Raw genomic sequence first — 20,297 nt, forward strand, 5'->3', positions numbered from 1 at the left:
TGATATGTTGCCAGTTTAATCCAGGTAAAAGTGTCCCGGTGGAACAAGGTGGATTCCAGCCCCCTGACCACCCTTTTGAAGTCCTCCAGATGGATTATATTCAGATGGAGCGATGTCGAGGTTTCAAGTATGTCCTTGTAGTTGTATGCGCTTTGTCCAGGTGGACAGAAGCATATCCAGTTCCAGATTACACCGCCGCGACCACTGCCAAGCAGTTGGTTCGTGAGTTCTTCCCCCGTTATGGACTCCCTAGAGTCGTATATTCTGACAACGGCCAGCCATTCTCATCTGAGTTGATGAAGCATGTTTCCCTTTTGTTGGGGTACCAGTGGAAGTTTCATTGTGTACGCCATCCTGAAGCAGCCGGTCTCGTAGAGAGACATAACCAGACTCTGAAAATCCGTATTGCAAAAGTGTGTAAAGAGAAAGGTGTGGACTGGCTAGTAGCTCTGCCAGTCGCTTTATTTTATAAGCGCATGGTCGCACATTCCAGATCAGGTCTGTCCCCGTATGAGGTCGTTTTCGGCCGCCCCCCTAACATGTGGGGTACTCCTAGACCCCGAAGTATTACCGATGTTTCAAGTAATATGCTGACAGATTACCTAGCTTCCTTGATGTCTGCCCTCAACTCTTGTCGTTCACAGGTTGCCGCCGCATTTCCAGACAATACCGAGGTGGCACCGCATGAAATCGTTCCAGGATCCATGGTTCTTGTCCGCAATTTTGACCGCTCAAGTCCGCTGGAGCCACGCTGGAAGGAGCCCCGACAGGTCCTCCTCGCCACCCGTACAGCCGTGAAGTTGGAGGGTCGCAAAGGCTGGGTGCACCTTTCACATATAAAGAAGTTTTATGGACTGAAACCCGTCTCAAAGAACATTTCCCAGGATTTGAAGGATTGTCAAAATATTGTTCTCAAGGACTGTCCCGCAAAAGACATTGCTACAAACCCTCCCCTGTTAGAGAAAACTCCGCAGCAGGAGTATAAGTTGAAACTCCGGTCTAGTAAAATAAGTCAGCCAGTTTGATTGTCTAAGTCCTCCCCTAGGTGAAACGGTTAAACTGTTTCTGACATGTATAAAATAGACCCCCATAGTGAGAGAGTTAGTCAAAACTCAATTCGATGTATCGTTTTTCTATGTTTCATATTGTTTCTCAGCATTATGATTTCCTGCACCAGTTATGCATTTTTCTTGTATTTCCCAGTTCTTCATGTAAATAAGTCTGCTAATGCTACAGTAGAGCACACGTTTAGTGATCTGCCTCCTCATGAACTCTCTTACCGCCTCGCTATGAAAAATAATTCTTTCATCCGCATGTTACATTACTCACATCAGACCAGCAATGCCACTAATTGCTGGGTGTGTGGTCGACTTCCCCCTTTCCAGATACCGAAGGGAGTTCTGCCACTTTTTCCTTATCCTTTTTCACATAATGGTTCGTGTGGAGCATGGTCCACGTTAACGTCATCCTCAACAGATATGTCTTTTCTTAACAGTACATGTTTCCCAGACAAGCAAGGTCTCCCCCACAGAACCGGGTTAGATCTAGAAAATGAAGTGTATAATTTAGGTAACTATTCTTCGAATTTCATGGTCCTGAATGTTCAGTCTGATACTACTCCAGACTTACCTGCTATTTCAGTATTACCAGTTAAAGGCGAATTATGTGTCCGAAATAATGGTTCCGTACATGTAGGACATAGTGATTGTACTACTATTGTCAAGTATAGTGACAGTGGGAAATCCATTTTCAAAGCTTCACGTCATTCTTATTTTATTTGTGGTCAAACTGCATATGTTCGTCTGCCCCTCGATTGGGAGGGAACCTGTTACATTGCCTTCCTACTGCCACCAGTTTTCCTAGCCCCACCTGATTATCATAGAAACACACATCTAGTACACATTAGACATAGAAGGGAGTCCCCAATTGTCGATTATACTGAAACTGCTCTAGAACAGTATACAGATTTCAACAGAGGTTTCTTTTTCTTTATAGGACCTATCCAGAATAGTAAGCTAATCCGTAGGTTAACCAGAACCCTCGAAGCTGTAGTAAATGAGACTGCCTCTGCTCTAGGTAATTTAACCGAAGAGCAATCTGCTATGAGATTTGTCGTTTTACAGAATCGTCTCGTCCTTGACGTCATACTGGCCGATAGGGGCGGGGCCTGTAGAGTCATCGGATCTAGTTGCTGCATTTTCATTCCAAATAACGCGCCGTCTGTTTATTCAGCTATAACCAGACTCCATAAAATTGCCCATCTGTTACACCAAGATCCAGGCACCTGGACATGGTCCGGTTGGTTCTGGAATATAATTTCCGCCTGGGGATGGAAAGTCTTGTCCTTTCTAGGTATTGCAGTAGCGATCATATTCAGCTGCTGCCTCTGTATACAATGTGGCCCTGCGATTTGCGGCATTTGTGCTACCTCTTGTATTCCTAGTCCCAAGCCCCGTTCTAAATCCCGTTCCAGGATAATTCGAGACGAGCAAATGATACTGTATGAAATGATAGATGGTATCATGAATATTGATGTTTCCTGATGGAAACGTAGTGACAAGGAGGGAATGTGGAAAAGTAAATTTTGCCATGTTCTGTGTCCCTACGTGTCATCCATCATATGTTATGTGTGCATGATTAAATATGCATATGCACTCCCTATGTTCGATTAATGACGCAATTACAGTTGTGTCCACCTCTAGTATGCCAGTTTCCAGTTCTCGTGAATACTACGAATATCAGGCCTATGTAAAGCTACGTTGCCACGTTTCTCAGTGTGCACGTTATTCTATTGAAAAGTCCCCGTTTCTAGGCCTCAAAAGGGCCTGGACACAAGATTCAGCTCCTGTCTCCTGAAGCCTCGCTGAGGAGCGATACAGCCCCCACCTGTATCCTCGACCCTTCACTTACTTCCTGCCTTGCAGTGCCCGGCTCACCCTGGCTCTGCCTCTGAGTCTGCCAAGAATATGTTATGATTCCAGTTATCAGTTCAGTCCTCCTTCTCTGCATTCCTAAAGCTACTGAATCGCATCGATAGTTTCCGTCATTGTCTAGCCTTCACGTCTCCACGTTAGAGAAATACTGCATTTAATGGTCATTTAATATTCTTCATCACGCACTACATGTAGAATAATGCATGGTCCAGTCTTAGAATCAAGTTAGCCTTTCCCCTCCTGACTTCTAGTTTATATCAACATGTTCTCTAAACATCAGATACTAGATACTGTTTAGGTACATGTCGCCCTGACTCTCCAGACTTCAGTCTCTGCTCCTAGCACAGAGTTCATAGCCCCCCAGCTTCTCTTAGTAACACGTCATTGCTAGTTTGCGCGCACCATCAGGTTAGAGGTCCCGGCTCCTCAGGTAGCCCCCTCCATGGTTTCCGCCCCATTCATGACATATTCTGTTACGTTTGCATCACATGTCTATGTATACGCCCTGTTACACCTCTTTTCACCCTTATCTTTCGCGACTGCTACGCGTCACGCCTTTTGCTCCACCCACTGCTACGCCTATTGCAATGTAATGCTATGTGTTTGCGTTATGTATATATGCTCATGCACTGTTATTAAAAAGTTGTTCCCCTTGTCCCGATCCTGACCCCGGCAGCGCTGCTGGGCCTTGCCATCCTGTATTGCTGTATTAAACCTGCAAAAACTCCTACTACCTCGAATCTTGACTCTTATTTATTGAGCTATCTGTTATTCATTTATGCATTCAAAAATAGGGTATTATTTATTTATTTACCACAACATGCTGGGGGGCTGATTTTCGGTGCAGATGCTGCTCGGTGGTGGGGCTTTTCAAACCCCAAAGCACAGCATCGAGGGTGCCTCAGGTGCTGCGCAGTCAGCTTCTCGGGGGTCTTTCAAGATGGCCGGTCCCACATCACTCGGTGTGTCCACGGGTCTCTTCTTTTTAGGGACTGTGGATCGGGCTGTGAGATGTCTGGGAATCCAGGTCTTGTCGGGCTCTGGGCTCCGGCGGGAGGCGGGAGGCAGCGGCAAAGCAGATGTTGAGTTGCTGGTTGGTGCCTGTATTCACAGGGTGGTCACTCCTTGGCCACAAGAGAGATTCTCTTCAGTTTTCTGTGCAGCAGAATGTCGAAGTCCAGTTTTCTTCTCAGTTTCAAGTCGAGTTCAGGATGATCTGAAGTCTTGGGACACAGCTCCTACTCTTATTCCAAATCTAGGGGCCGGATTACCTGCTAGGTCCCTCCTCTGGGTGGGACCAGGAAGGGGGGTGGTTACACCCCCTTTCCTTTGTCCATCTCCGCGCCAGGACTGGGGCTGAGTAGCCCCAGCACCGGTTTGGACTGGCTTCTGCACAGGGACACCTTGTGTGCCCCAGGCATGTCTCTTTCTATTCAGCCCTGTCCTACCCAATACACAAAATCCTGTCTGGGGTGGCGCTAGCACCTCCCAAGGCAGGAAACCCTTTGTCCAATCCTCCCTCGCTGGAAGGACTCCCAGCAGCAGGAGGTCAGACTTGTGTCTGTGGTGGCAGCATCCATTTTGTGATGCTGAGGCTCATGTTTAACTTTACCCGGGTTTCAGGTTATGTACATGTCGTGTCCCTCTAGAAGGGTGTAATGCTACCCCCGTCGCCAGAACTGGCGAGGGGATAGTATTCCAATTCGTATGACACCTTACTCGACATGTTTTGATAAAGCCAAACCAAAGATAGCATTTAACCGTGAGGTTCATAATGCACTTAAGAGTATATGGTATGGCAGTATCATGGAACAGCTAAAGGACGTGGTTCCGAAAGCTGCAGACAGGCTCAGCTCATGCTAGAGCACCATCTCACATATTTCCAAGCACTCTGCCTCCAGGATTGATGAGGCCTTCCATAGGAGTGGCTGATAGGAACATATGTGTCCATTCTAAGTTGGATATAGACATGCTATACCTAAGTAAGAGGTGATTACACCGACTTACCCCAGCTGATTGATCAGCAAGTTGTGTCAAATATGGAGGCCAGGCCAGGGGTGGCATAATACATGCTGCAGCCCCTGGTAGGCCTTGGAAACACCTATGCCCTGGGTACCTGGGGTACACTGTTACAGGGGCCAATAAGGTGAACCAGTTCCAATTCGTAATGCACCTAGTGTGCATTGGCATTAATTTAGAGAGAGAACAGCAGGCTGTGGGTCTGATGAGCAGGCCCACAGCCACATTAAGTCATAAACCAGTGAAGCAAAAAGCAAAAATTTGGGGTGACCATAGGATAGCAGACCCTACTCTCCTACACAACCCCCCCCCCAAAACGCAGGGACATTAGACTAACCTTGACCAGTTGTGTCTTCATGTTCTAAGTGGAAGTACCTGGAGAGACCATCTGCATTACCATGGTCAGTCCCTGGGCGGTGCTCCACTGTAAAGTCCATCCCCTGTAGGGAAATAGGACCACCTGAGCAGTTTGGGGTTTTCACCCTTCATCTGATTAAGCCATAAGAGGGGCTTATGGTCGGTCTGAATCTTGAAGTGAGTGCCAAACAAGTATGGTCTCAACTTCTTCAGGGCCCACACCACAGCAAAGGCCTCCCTCTCAATAGCTGACCAACGTTTCTCTCTGGGGGTCAGCCTTCTGCTAATAAAAGCAATGGGCTGGTCTTGACCATCTACATTAAGTTGTGAAAGCACAGCTCCCACTTCCAACTCAGAAGCATCTGTTTGGACATTGAACTCTCGTGAGTAGTCAGGACTCTTCAGGATAGGTGCAGAGCACATGGCCTTCTTCAGGTCATCAAATGCCTTTTGACAGTTTACTGTCCACTGAACCTTTTTGGGCATCTTCTTGGATGTCAGATCATTAAGAGGAGTCACAATGGACCCATAGTTCTTAACAAACTTCCTGTAGTACCCAGTCAGGCCCAAGAAAGCTCTGACCTGAGTCTGGGTAGTTGGAGGGTACCAGTCCTTTATGGTCTGGATCTTACTCTCCAGGGGTTGAACTAGGCCTCCACCTACAAGGTGGCCCAAGTATACAACTTTACTCTGCCCTATCTGGCACTTTGTGACCTTGATAGTGAAGCCTCTAGCACTTCCTTCAGGTGGACCAGGTGATCCTCCCAGGTGGAGCTGAAGACAGCAATATCATCCAGATATGCTGCGCAAAAGTCATCCAACCCAGTAAGGACTTGATTCACCAACCTGTGGAAGGTGCATTTTTCAAACCAGAGGGCATCACCACAAATTGGTAATGACCTCCTGGGGTAGAAAATGCTGTTTTGGCTTTGAATTCCTCAGCTAACCTGATTTGCCAATAGCCAGCTGTCAGATCAAATGTGCTCAAATATTTGGCAGTGCCAACTTGTCTATGAGCTCATCTGCCCTTGGAATAGGGTGTGCATCTGTCCTGGTGACAGCATTGAGTCCTCTGTAATCCACACAGAACCTCATCTCTCTCTTTCCAACTTTGGTGTGAGGTTTGGGGACCAGAACCACTGGGCTAGCCCAGGGGCTCTCTGAAGGCTCAATAACACCTAATTCCAGCATCTTTTGCACCTCAGTCTTTATACAGTCCCTGACATGGTCAGGTTGCCTGTAAATCTTGTTTTTCACAGGAAGACTGTCACCAGTGTCAACCACATGGGTACACCAGTTAGTCTGACCGGGTGTCAATAAGAACATATGTCTGTATGACTGCAAAACTTGTCTACAGTCATTTTGCTGATGTTCAGTGAGGCTGCCATCTAAGGCCACACCATCAACTGAGCCATCTTCAGGGGTCTGAGTTAACAGGTCTGGGAGAGGGTCACTCTCTTCCTCCTGCCCCTCATCTGTAGCCATGAGCAAGCCCATGTCTGCCCTGTCAACATATGCCTTCAGTCTGTTGACATGGAGCACCCTGTGGGGGCTCCTGGGAGTTCCTAGGTCCACCAAGTAGGTAACCTCTCCCTTCTTTTCAACAATAGCATGGGGTCCAGACCATTTGTCTTGGAGGGATGCTGGGGCCACTGGCTCCAACACCCATACTTTCTGTCCAGGCTGATACTCAGTCAAGACAGCCTTTTGGTCATGCCAAGCTTTCTGTAATTCTTGGCTAGCCTCAAGGTTTTTGGATGCCTTCTCCATATACTCAGCCATCCTGGAGCGGAGACCAAGTACATAGTCCACTATGTCTTGTTTAGGCTTTTTGAGAGGTAACTCCCATCCTTCCTTCACCAGACATAGGGGTCCTCTTACAGGGTACCCAAACAACAATTCAAAGGGGCTGAAGCCAACCCCCTTTTGTGGGACCTCTCTGTAAGTAAGCAGAAGGCAGGGTAGAAGGATGTCCCATCTTCGCCTGAGCTTTTCTGGTAATCCTTTGATCATACCCTTTAGGGTCTTGTTGAACCTTTCAACAAGCCCATTGCATTGTGGATGATAAGGAGTGGTGAACTTGTAGTTGACACCACATTCCTTCCACATAGCTGTTAAGTATTCTGACATGAAGTTGGCACCTCTATCAGATACTACCTCCTTAGGAAACCCCACTCTGGAGAAAACTCCAAGTAAGGCCCTGGCCACAACAGGAGCTGTAGTGGTCCTAAGGGGAATTGCCTCTGGGTACCTGGTGACATGGTCCACCACCTCCAGTATGAATCTGTGCCCAGATGCTGTAGGGGGATCCATTGGACCTGCAATATCAATCCCCACTCTTTCAAAGGGGACCCCCACCACAGGTAGTGGTATCAGGGGGGCCTTTGTTGTTCTACCTGCTTTGCCACTGGCTTGGCAGGTTACACAGGAGCGACAAAACTCCTTTGTATCTTCAGACATGTGAGGCTAGTGAAAGTGAGGGACAAGCCTGTCCCAAGTCTTATTCTGGCCTAGGTGTACTGCTAAGGGAATATCATGGGACAAGGTTAGAAGGAATCCCCTAAATTGCAGAGGTATAACCAACCTCCTGGTTGTACCAGGCTTGGGGTCTCTACCCTCTTAATAAAGGAGCCCATCATCCCAATACACTTTATGGGTACCTTGAGCATTCCCAGCAGCCTCAGCAGCAGCCTGCTCTCTGAGGGGTTCAAGAGAAGGACAGGTTAACGGAGCCTGCCCCAAGTCTGGCCTAGAAGGTCCCCCTGTCCCCAGAAACTCAACCTGATCAGGTTCAAGCTCTTCAGGGACAGTTCCTTCAGGGGTCACTAGATCATCTTCCTGGGAAGGCTGATCCTCACTTGTAGGCAGGGGGGAAGGCACAGCCTTTACCCTCCTGTTCTTCTTCTTGGTAGGTGCTTGGTCCATTGTTCCAGGATCCAAGACCTGAGGTTCAGAGAGGCACTTTTTGGCCTGTGACCTGGTCACAGCAAGGACATGTGATGATATCCCTAACATCTCTGCATGAGTCCTGTACTCAACTTCTGACCATAGAGAGCTCTCTAGGTCATTGCCCAACAAACATTCAACTGGGAGATCTGCACTAACCACAACTCTTTTTAGGCCAGTTACCCCTCCCCAGGAGAAATTAACAATTGCCACACTATGTGTAGTAGTGACATTCTGGCATTGGTCACCAGGTAATTATCACCTGGTAGGTATTGTCCAGGGTCCACAAAGCTAGGTGTCACCATAGTGACACTGGCACATGTGTCCCTGTATGCTTGAGCCACTTTTTCATTAATCAAAGGCGTCTGCCTGTACTTGCCCAGATTACTGGGGCTGACAGTAGTGGACAAATCTATTTCCACCTCACAAATCAGAATAGCCTGTGTAGGGGTTCTGACTAGGCCAGACTCTCCCTCAGTTCCCAAGGTGATACCTACTACCCCCTTAGTTTGTGGACCAACACTGCTGACTGTACTATTGGGTGCAGGTGCCTTAGGGGCTGCAGTGTTGGGGGCTCCACCCTTTTTACACTCACTGGTCCAGTGAGAGGTGTTTTTACAAGTACTACACCAGGGTTTCCTTTGACCTTCTTCTTCTTCTTCTTCTTGGAAGTTTGGGACCCACCCTCATTATTAGTTTGGGGCCCTGTTGAAGACTTCTGGTCTTTAGCTTTCTGCTCCCCACCCTTCTGGTCTGCCTTCTTCTGGTCACCACCCGGTTCTGGTTCTGGTTCTTTTTCTTAACCCTGGTTCTAACCCATTTGTCTGCCCTCTTTCCCAATTCTTGGGGAGAGGTCATATCTGAGTCAATCAGGTGTTGATGCAACTGCTGGTTCTGACAATTATTTAAAATGTGTTCTCTCATAAGTAAATTGTACAATCCTTTATAGTCTGTAACCTTACTTCCCAGCAACCAGCCCTCCAGAGCCTTAGTGGCACATTCAACAAATTCAGAACAGTCCTGAGTCTGTGTCTTCTGGGTCTCTCTGAACATTAACCTGTTCTGTTCAGTGGTTAAGCCTAACCCATCTATCAGAGCACTCTTCAGGACCAGGTAGTTTCTAGAATCCCCATCACTAACTGTGAGGAGTCTGTCTCGGCCTGTACCTTCAAAGGAGAGCCACAAGATTGCTGCCCACTGCTCCTGAGGGATCTGCTGTACTCTGCAGGCTCTCTCAAGTGCAGTTATCCATTTGTGGATGTCATCCCCAGCTTTGTAGGGGGGCACAATCTTACTCAGGTTTCTATTGTCATAGGACCTCCGAAGAGCCACCACAGGAGGAAGGTCCTTCCCCTACCTGGCCGCCAAGACTTGGAACTCCCTTCCGACCCACCTCCGCCTGACCCAGGACCACCTCGCCTTCAGGAAGCAGCTCAAGACCTGGCTGTTCGAGCAGTAGCGGACCCCCTCCCCCCAGCGCCTTGAGACCCTCCGGGTGAGTAGTGCGCTATATAAATGCTCTGATTGATTGATTGATTGATTGACCTGTCTTTATCCTTAGGGATAGTGCTGCCACCAGTGGATCCTAATCCACTCTCTCTAGGCTGTCTTGCTCTAGCAAGTTTCTCTTGGGCCAGGGCAACTTCTAATTCTTGCTTCTGGATCCTAAGCTCAGCCTCTCTCATTTTGGCCTCATGTTCCTTCCTCTGAGGGGTTGTCATTCTCCTTCTGGAGTGACCATGAGAACCTCTAGAAGCATGGGAAGTGTCAGATTCACCTGAGTGTTCCTTCTCCTCCTAGACTCCTGGTGAAGTCCACTTGGGGTCTGAGTGGGTTTGACCCTGACTCAGTCCCAAATTGGCTTAAGTTAGCCTGGCTAATTCTCCTGACTGGCACCTGACTAAGTCTCTCATCATCAGAATCACTTTCTTCTTCCTCCTTTTCCTCCTCCTCATCCTCAGGCTGAGTATTTACAGTGTTCTGGTTTTCCTCATCTATCTGGACGACAGGGACAGGGGCATCAGTGTTATCATCTTCAGAGGGAGAGCCTCCTTCTCCAGACCCTTTGGGGTCAGGATTGGAGGTCTTTAGAGCTTCAGACTGGTCTAAAAGCTCTCTGAGGTGTGCTGTGGTAGGGGTTGGACCCGTCTTGAGACCTCTTAAGGTACACAGCTGCCTCAATTCTTTAAAGTTTAACATAGCAAATTTGGATGGTGCCTTTGGAGAGTCACTCTCAACAGGGACAGGTCCAGTGGACCCCTGTGCTCCAGACATTGCTCTAGTGTGGGTGGATATGTTGCAATCTACCTACACTGGTGTTTACCTACTAAACCTATCTAGTAGTTGTAGTCAGGGTGTGCTACTCCCTATCCTCTACAACAACTAAGTTCAGTAGAACCTAAGTATACTAGTCTTGTTTTATATGTACCGAACAGGTACCTGTATGATCTTTCAAATGATACTCTCAAAGATTTTAATGGTAAAACAACAGCAAGCTCAAATCCCAACCGCTGCTCACCAATGTGAGAAGTTGGCCTGGTATATGATGCTCACTAGTTCTAGTGATCACCTTGTACCATGCCAAGAAACCCTTATGATGATTGGTTGTAAGTCAACCTTATAGACCAGCTATCCTAGTGGTAGCATGGACAAAGCAGTCTTAGGCTAAACTCTGTAAAGGCATGTGAAGCAAGCTGTTTTACCATACACAATCCCCTTGAATACCAAATGAAAGGACACCACACAGATATATATTGAAAATATATATATATTTATGTACTACAAATATCCCCTATACTCTTTATGAGCACAGAAGCAATTGCGTTAAAACAAAACACAGTTTAAATATACAAAAGTTGCACAATATGGATGAGCCCTAGGGGCCACCTAAACCATATACTAAAATAGTGGTATAAGGACCACCAATCGAAAAGGAAATAGGCCTAGGGCCTGGGGAAACGCTGGAGCTGTTCGGGACTAATAGTGAAGAAGTCGGGAAAGGCACGCGGGACTCGGGTGCAGCGCTTAAAGCACACGCATGCACCAATGCAATGTCAATGGTGCGTAAAAGTTATAAAGTTACTGTTTAAGGAACCATCCGACTGACCTAGAAGGACAAAACTTTAGACCTAGGCACTAGAGGTGTGTACCAGTGTAGGAACACCGGCGTTGCTGAGTTACCTCACCCACAGGAAGCGGGTGCACAGGTGCGAAGTAGTGTCGGGTTTCGTCACGCAGGTTGATGGTGCCTGGAGATGAAGATGCTGCAGGCGGGTCGTCGAGGAGAATTCCGGTGGATCCAAGGGTGGATCTTAAGAGATGAAGACCTGAAAGCAGAGGGGACAATGTTCAAAGTCACTAGCCAGTGACTACCGTGGAACCAGGATGGAACCAGGCGATGTCGGGTGCAAACAGGCAAAGAGATGTAGCTTGTCTCCGCAGCCACGTGGACACGAAGAGGTCGAGGACGTCCAGGAGTTGGTCACGTGCTGTTCCACAAAGGTTCTAGCTGATGGCGGTGTCAGCAACTTGATTGGAGCAAACAGGCCTTGGCTAATGCAAGCCACGCAGGAAGTGAAGAAAGCTTGTTACTTGGACCAGCAAGGTCAGAGCGGGTGCTCCTTTTCAGGGGAGCGAGGGCCAGTCTGGAACAACCAGACCAGTGGTGTTGTTTGTAGATTTCGTCGCCAAGATGGCCACCAGCCAATGGGCTAGCGACCGGGATGACACGTCAAGTGGCAAAGTGCAAAAGGGCCCCACGCAGATTGTGGAGATGCTGGGGGGCTGATCTTCAGTGCAGATGCTGCTCGGTGGTGGGGCTTCTCAAACCCCAAAGCACAGCATCGAGGGTGCCTTGGGTGATGCGCAGTCAGCTTTTTGGGGGTCTTTCAAAATGGCCGGTCCCACGTCTCTCGGTGCCTCCACGGGTCTCTTCTTTTCAGGGACTATGGATCGGGCTGTGAGATGTCTGGGAATCCAGGTCTTGTTGGGCTCTGGGCTCCGGCTCCGGCGGGAGGCGGTGGCAAAGCAGACGTCGAGTTGCTGGTTGGTGCCTGTATTCACAGGGTGGTCACTCCTTGGCCACAAGGGAGATTCTCTTCAGTCTTCTGTGCAGCAGAATGTCGAAGTCCAGTTTTCTTCTTAGTTTCAAGTCGAGTTCAGGATGACCTGAAGTCTTGGGACACAGATCCTACTCTTATTCCAAATCTAGGGGCCTGATTACCTGCTAGGTCCCTCCTCTGGGTGGGACCAGGAAGGGGGGTGGTTACACCCCCTTTCCTTTGTCCATCTCCGCACCAGGACTGGGGCTGGGAAGCCCCAGCACTGGTTTGGACTGGCTTATGCACAGGGACACCTTGTGTGCCCCAGGCATGTCTCTTTCTATTCAGCCCTGTCCTACCCAATACACAAAATCCTGTCTGGGGTGGTGCTAGCACCTCCCAAGGCAGGAAACCCTTTGTCCAAGCCTCCCTCGCTGGAAGGACTCCCAGCAGCAGGAGGTCAGACTTGTGTCTGTGGTGGCAGCATCCATTTTGTGATGCTGAGGCTCATGTTTAACTTTACCCGGGTTTCAGGTTCTGTAAATGTCGTGTCCCTCTAGAAGGGTGGAATGCTACCCCCGTCGCCAGAACTGGCGAGGGGCTAGTATTCCAATTCGTATGACACTTTACTCGACATGCTTTGATAAAGCCAAACCAAAGATAGCATTTAACCGCGAGGTTCATAACGCACTTAAGAGTATATGGTATGGCAGTATCATGGAACAGCTAAAGGACGTGGTTCTGAAAGCTGCAGACAGGCTCAGCTCATGCTAGAGCACCATCTCACATATTTCCAAGCACTCTGCCTCCAGGATTGATGAGGCCTTCCATTGGAGTGGCTGATAGGAACATATGTGTCCATTCTAAGTTAGATATAGACATACTATACCTAAGTAAGAGGTGATTACACCGACTTACCCCAGCTGAGTGATCAGCCAGTTGTGTCAAATATGGAGGCCAGGCCAGGGGTGGCACAATACATGCTGCAGCCCCTGGTAGGCCTTGGAAACACCTATGCCCTGGGTACCTGGGGTACACTGTTACAGGGGCAAATAAGGTGAACCAGTTTCAATTCATAATGCACCTAGTGTGCATTGGCATTAATTTAGAGATAGAACAGCAGGCTGTGGGTCTGATTAGCAGGCCCGCAGCCACATTAAGTCATAAACCAGTGAAGCAAAAAGCAAAAATTTGGGGTGACCATAGGATAGCAGACCCTACTCTCCTACAACCGCCACCATGTCTAGTGTGGTGGGGGAGACAGTGGCTTTTATTGATGATTAAAGGGGACACTGAATGGTCTAGGTATTTGGAAATATGGTTAGCAATGGTTGTGACAAAACAAAATATTGCTAGGGGTGGGGGGCGCAGACATCTCCGCAGTGGGAGGAATGGAAGAGGGACCTCGACTGGTGCCAAAGGACCGAAGCAGCTATATACAAAAGTAGGGGGTGTACTAAAAAATAGAAGAAAGTGTGGGCGCCCTGGCAGAAGTACAGAGAAAATGAAGCATTCATGGAGCGGTAGGAGAGATGGGGATTGCTGATTGTCCTTGTTGTTCCCTAACGTTTATTTCACTGTCAACTCTTGTGATATCTCCCAATGTGGTATATAGACACTACTTTGTACTGTATGGTCTCATGAGCATTGTTAATAAAAAGAATAAAAAAAAAAAAAAAGAATGATAATGGATTCAACCCAGATCTGTGACTGGGGGTGAGTGTCTGAGACGTTTCAGAACTCCGTCCATCATCTCCTTGTGTTTCCTAACTTTCCCACTGACATGCAATTTTACGGATAAAACGATATAGGGTGAAGATGATAAATGTGTGGAATTCTGATTTCACCAACTATTTTTTTTGCACCTCACTAAGTAAAATATTCTGATTTTTTTGATCCTATTACAAATATATTCTCCATCTCACTTTAAAATTACAAAAAAGTACTTTCCTAACTACTGAAATACGACCACTGAGCCATAAAAATAGCTAGCCCTAATAAAATTAGACTCGCCATAACGAGTGGGGAAGCAGTTTTCTCAAGGCCTGGACAACTGTAATGTGGTCTATTAGTAAAAGGATTCCATCACAAATTACATACCCAGTTGGTGTGCATATTGTACATTCCTAGTTTGATTGTGGCAATAATACATTGCACTCTCTCATCCTATGCAAATACATATCTTCGCATTAAAAAAGGATATAGGCAACATAAACTGTAGCAAAAGCCACAATTTTTATGCAGCCACCCTAGAACACAACCATTTGCAAACTACACAAGGTTTTCCACTGGCGTTTGAAAAGATTGAATACTGTGTTTACAACTTAGAGCCCGATTCCAATATCCACCGGAAGGGCTCTGAATCGGATTTGGTTTTACCTAAATCGATCCGGAGCCCTGGTTTCCAACTGACTCGTTCCCAAATCCGTACAACCAAGTGTGATGCCTGGAAACCCTTAGCACTGACCAAATCATTTCCAGAAGGCATACGGAGAGATAGAGCCCTCCAGAGCCGAATCATACAGCTCTATGGAGCAGGTTTTCCAAGCTCGCAAGTACGATGAACGATTCGGACAGCCTTTACGATTCCTTTTGCCTGGGTTGAAAAGGCTGCCGGAATCGAACTTTGGGGGCCCATAGCAGGCCCCTCTTTCTCCATTTTCTGCACAATGATCCCCAACCACCCCTTTTGTCAACGGGAGCCTGTGTACGCCTTCGGTACACAGGCTGGCATTGAAGTCAATGGGAGTCCAACTGAATTGTATACGGATTCATTCAAATGCATCGTACTTGTTCGGTCGGACTCCCCTGACACGAGTCGTACGGAAAGCATTCCGGACTCGAGTCATTCAGTTTGCTTTCCACACGAGATCGGAATCGGGCGCAACATAGTCAAATCAAGTTCTCTGGTATGGCACAGGAAGCCAATACGTATAGACAGCCAAAACACTTTATTCTCTCATTAGACTGATTGAGAATCAATAATAATGTTTTTCCACGCACCCTTTTCAATATCATGTTAAAAGAGATGGTTCAGTGCCAGCGGTTCATTGCACGCCTGAGATCGTGGTCCCCGTGCAGAGCCCGGATTTAATGTGCCTTGGCGGTTCCCGACTAACAACAAGCCAGCCCGTGTTTATCGCCAGCGCATCCTGCCCGATTTTGCAGCCGCCTAACACGTCTATAGACAGTCTTTTGTGTAGTGACAATTTCCTCAGTGACTGTTGGAGAAACTCGCTGTTCTTTGACACCTTTCCTCGTTCGATTGGTGGACTTTGTGAACTTTTATCCTGTTTTCGATCCTGCAGCACCGACATGAACTTTTGTGAACGCTTTGCCTTTTCCATCAAGATGGCGGCTCGAGTGAGAAAGACTCTTATGAAAGACCGTACTGGCCAGGGCTGAACTTGATCGCTTGGGCTTGATGCAATAGCTTTATGCAATACTGGGGTTGTGCCTATACTGTGACGGGAGTCGGGTGGTTTTTGCCTAAACTCCCCCGACTGGTTTGTATATTTAACTGCATATTGGTTTTACTATGTCTCGGGGTGGTCGCTACTGGCGGGGGGTACGGGAGACCGGGAGTGTGTTTGCTTTCTTCTCCTCCACTTTATCTTTTTCCCTTCCTTTAGGGTAGTTCTTGGGCGACAGGCACGCTGCTAGTGGCGTTAGGCCGTAGCCATTGCAGGGGTGCAGGGTGTGGGGTTAGGGGAGGGGTTTTTTATTTTGCCTTTGTTTTTTTCTATGGCCCCTTTGCTTTCTCCTTTTTCCTTTCTACGAGAGGTGGGCTGTTTATTCTCTACGGATCCTTTATTGTCCGGGTGTCCAATCTGGTCTTAATTATCCTGTATCATTTAGGACGGGGTCTCGCGGGCGGGAGGGTTGTGGTTCGTACGATAGACTGTTTATTCCCCTATTTCCAATATCCTGTAATCGTGATACGCTATGTGTTCCTCTTATTGATGTTTTATCTGTACTAAGTACTCCCCCGCCTGTCCCTGTTCAGCATTTTATTGTCTGACACCCGATATTTGTATTGCCTCCTCTTGTCTTACTGTTAAATAAAAAAATATATTAAAAAAAAAAAGAGATGGTTCTGCTGTTGAACTGTGTACATAGGCTACTCCTTCTTCTGTGCAATTTACCTTAGATTACTTGGAAAAAAAAGCTATGCCAAATTGGAGCAAAATAATTAGCTATATGCAAAATCTGACATTTTACGTTCTTCTACATTCCTGAACTTTGCTAACCTTGTAATTCTCCCCAAGGTTTACATGTTTCAAAACAACAGAGTGTGTAAATCCTCTCAAGAAGCATGTTTTGGGAACTAAAAACCTGCAAAATCAATTTTTTGCAGAAGAATCCTCCCAAATAGGATTTTGCTGGAAGACTTCCACAAAAACCGCAGACATTTTCACTTATAGCAGATGTTTAAACGTTTGTAACTTTGCGATGTTGACAAACTGGTCTCCTTAAAAAATCTCAACATTTCATAAACACACACTGCTTGTCTTTTGCAATCTCCACTCAGCCTTAGGGGATCAAGGTTGTTTACCGTTACTTGTATCCCACTGGCAAAGATGAAATACAAGGAGAAGAAATTAAAAGAAAGCAAGGCTTTTATTGGCACAAAAAGCTTGATGTGATTGACTGTAAGTTTACGAATGGCGGGAACGACTTGTCTGAGTTTTGGATAAAGAACGAGCAAGGTCTGATGGAGCTGAAAATTTGCGAAAGGCTAGATGATGTTTGGTTGAATGTAGTAGTGTATTGTGAGCACTCCGTCCCATACTCGTCAGTGCCAAATATTAATTATTGCCTCATTTGAGGTTGCCTTTCCCAATTTGGTCTGTTCTTACCCTAGGTGATTTGCTCAGCTGGGCGAGCCGATAAACCCCTGGACCACCAGATACCTTCAGTCCCGCAGACCTTGGAAACAACTCTGCAGCTATGGGGGTTCACCGATGAGGCACAGATCAGGGCAATTCATCAAATGGTGGTAGACAAGGCTGAGGACGCCCTGAGAGCTGTCATTGAGATGGAAGCAGGCATGTCACCGGAGCAGCGGGGAGGCAGGAGAGCACAGACAGACGTCATTGGTGAGGAACTGATGGCATTATCAAAGGGTTCCAGACAATTTATTGGATTTCTCTGTGCATATTGTAGAAATAATAAGTCCCTCTAATAAGAAATATTGTTAAATTGTGAACTCACAGTGATTCCACCAATGTGAGTTCAACCATAACAATTGAACCCCTCTAACAACTAAGAATTGTGAGATGCGAACTCACAGTGGTATGAAGGGCTACACACATACACGGGCTATTTGTTTAAATGGACAGGTTATGGCTAGTGCTAATCTCTTTACAAACCACATCCTGAGCACCTATCACGGGAGAGCAGAGGAAGTGCGCACAGTGTAAGGTTGTATGACTGAATATTGCTCAGAACAGTCTTTGCTGGCCACATAGCTTCCAGGAGCTTTGTACGGACTTCAGTCTGCATTAATAGCCCTTCCCTGCTGTGATTTTCAACTTTGAGGTTTCCATTTTGGAAACATGTTTGGTGTAAGCAAGTGATTTTTCGGAAGGGGTTTTCCCTACAGAGGTTTTCCGTGGGTGCTTGGGGGATCTTCCACCCTAACAACCTCACCTATGTAGATGTTGAGTGGGTTGTCACTTTGTGGTGGCACTCGAGCCGTGAGGTCCCCACTCAAAGTGTGTCAGCTATTGTGTGCTTGATGCTAATCCTCTGGACCTGTCGTGGGTGGTAAGTTTGTTGTCCTCCTCTCATCACTTGTATTTGTGTGTCTAGCTTGCCATATTTAGCAAAAATTGCTATCCTAGAATGTTGAACTACTGATTTTCGAATGAGGATCTTTGAAAGTTAGTTGCAGTATCTGGAAGGTGCCACGCTTATACAGTTAGATTCTAACCCTTTGTCCCCAGCACCCATATGATACCATCTCTGATCTAATGTGATCCTAGGGAATGGGGGTACATCTTTCCCACGTTGCCGTTTAAAAAAAAATTGCAATCACCATGAAAACAATGACATGCGAGGACTCTTGAACCACCACTGATTCTGCCTTACCCTGGCACTATTAGCCATATCCGAAAACAATTTCACGTCCTTGGTGGAAAGTTAAGACAGCATACCAGTCAGTCCAAACCTATAACAGAGACACTCTCTTAAATTAATACTTTGTGCTCCATTTATGTGATACATTCTTTTCAGTCCCAGCTCCTAGGCGCCTGTGGTGGAGGTAGGTTTTTGTACCAAGTGACAAGATGACAAGATGTACCTCAAGGGGCACCATGGTCAGTCTTGGCGGTTGAACTTTCTAAACAAAGGGTGACATGAAGGGCAGCCATGAACAATGACTGCTAGTAAGTCTAACCCAGATCTCTAAACTCCGATGATAGATAGATCGAAACAGCATATAGATCTTAAAGGCTCATACAACAGAGCTACCACTACAAATCTTACTGGCCCAAGCCTCAGAGAGTACAGATTATGAAATGTCTCTATTCATTAAATAAAAGCCTTAGGTATCTCCGACACCCTGAAAAAACATTACTAAGGGGCCTATTACGATGGCGGGCGGACCGCATTGGGTCACGGGACCGACCGCCGATGTCGTGGCGGTCCCACCATAAACATTAGGATGCGCACGCCACACTGGCGGGCGCATACTGCATTTTTAACATCGCGGCGGGTGGTGCTGTAAGAAGCACCCGCAGCAATGTCAAAAATGCATGTTGTGCATTTGCATGCACAACGTGACAGGCACTGCGTGGTGCCTGCCACCTTGTGCATGCAAATGCATGGAGGTACCATAGGTACCCCCCATGTGCACCCCACACCCCCCCAACAACCTGGGGACACGCTACGGGACCCCAACAGCCAAGACCGTGAGCCTTTCCATGGCTGCAAGGTGAGTTACCGCCTCCATCATAATATGGATGGCGATGTCTTGCAGACACCGCCACCATGTTATGGCCTTTTTCCGCCCGGTCGACGAGTCGACCGGCGGAAACGCAGCGGACTGCCTTTCCGTCCACCGCGGACCCCCTGCCATACTAATGTGGCGGGGGGTTGTTCATGGAAGGATGGGATCGCCCCCGCCAGCCCAGTGGAAGCAATCCGCCCGCCATCGTAATAGGCCCCTAAGTTCTGGAAATATATACAATTTCCTATGAAATAAAAAAAATCATATAGATTTCAAAAAAACTTACAGGTACCAAAAAGCATGTCATTATCTAAAAAATAACACAGTTGTCTCCTGGAATACAAGCCTTTTACATTTTAGTAAATACAAGCCTGACCCTTAAACCCTGAGGATGCAAAATGTGCACAGCTGAGCCCAAGGAAGAATGTTGATGGTGGGGGTTAGAATGCAAAAAGAGGTGGTATGGAGGAACTAATATTTCTTCATTTACTTACTATTAGGGAACATCAAATTACCCTACCATTTGTTCATTGTCCCATTTTAATTTATGAAGAATTAATTTAAACAAAACACATACTATGAAGACATTCTTTGAAAAGATCATTCCTTATTATTTGTATTTAAACTGAGAGACATAAAAATACATATATATGTAGACATTACATCACAAACAATTACAAAACAAAAGAACATAGATCAAATTAAAGTTGCCAGTACCCACTCATTTCTATAATCCACTGTGAGGTAGCCCTCTATGCACACCAGGTTACAACACCTCTACAAACATTAATCAAGTGCGCATGAAAAGTTATGAAAAATGTATTGTATTAGAGCGGACTCCTCTTGCCAAAACTGTGATGTGTTTCAGCTCCCAATTTCTTCAGGGCCTCCTCAGGACTAGGGTAACGGAACCAACATGGTGCAAAAGCCACTAATGGCTCAATTCCAAACTCGGTGTGCCCCTCTTAATGCAATATGAACCGTATCACAAGGTTGAAAAAGCCTCTCCTTTTTCAAATCTGTTCTCCATTCGACCAATAGTACTTGCGT

General features: G+C 46.9%; 1 protein-coding gene across 3 annotated transcripts in view; it reads left to right on the top strand.

Moving 5' to 3' along the window:
- Positions 1 to 20,297, top strand: part of LOC144768336 (carnosine synthase 1-like) — a 557,293-nt gene that overhangs the window by 273,643 nt on the left and 263,353 nt on the right. For all 3 annotated transcript variants that reach the window (XM_078651937.1, XM_078651927.1, XM_078651919.1), the window contains exon 8: positions 17,160 to 17,394. In XM_078651937.1, the coding sequence (XP_078508063.1) occupies positions 17,160 to 17,394 (235 nt within the window). The remainder of the gene's footprint in view (positions 1 to 17,159; positions 17,395 to 20,297) is intronic.

Source organism: Lissotriton helveticus, chromosome 1_1 (assembly GCF_964261635.1).
Source record: "Lissotriton helveticus chromosome 1_1, aLisHel1.1, whole genome shotgun sequence".
NCBI lineage: Eukaryota > Metazoa > Chordata > Amphibia > Caudata > Salamandridae > Lissotriton > Lissotriton helveticus.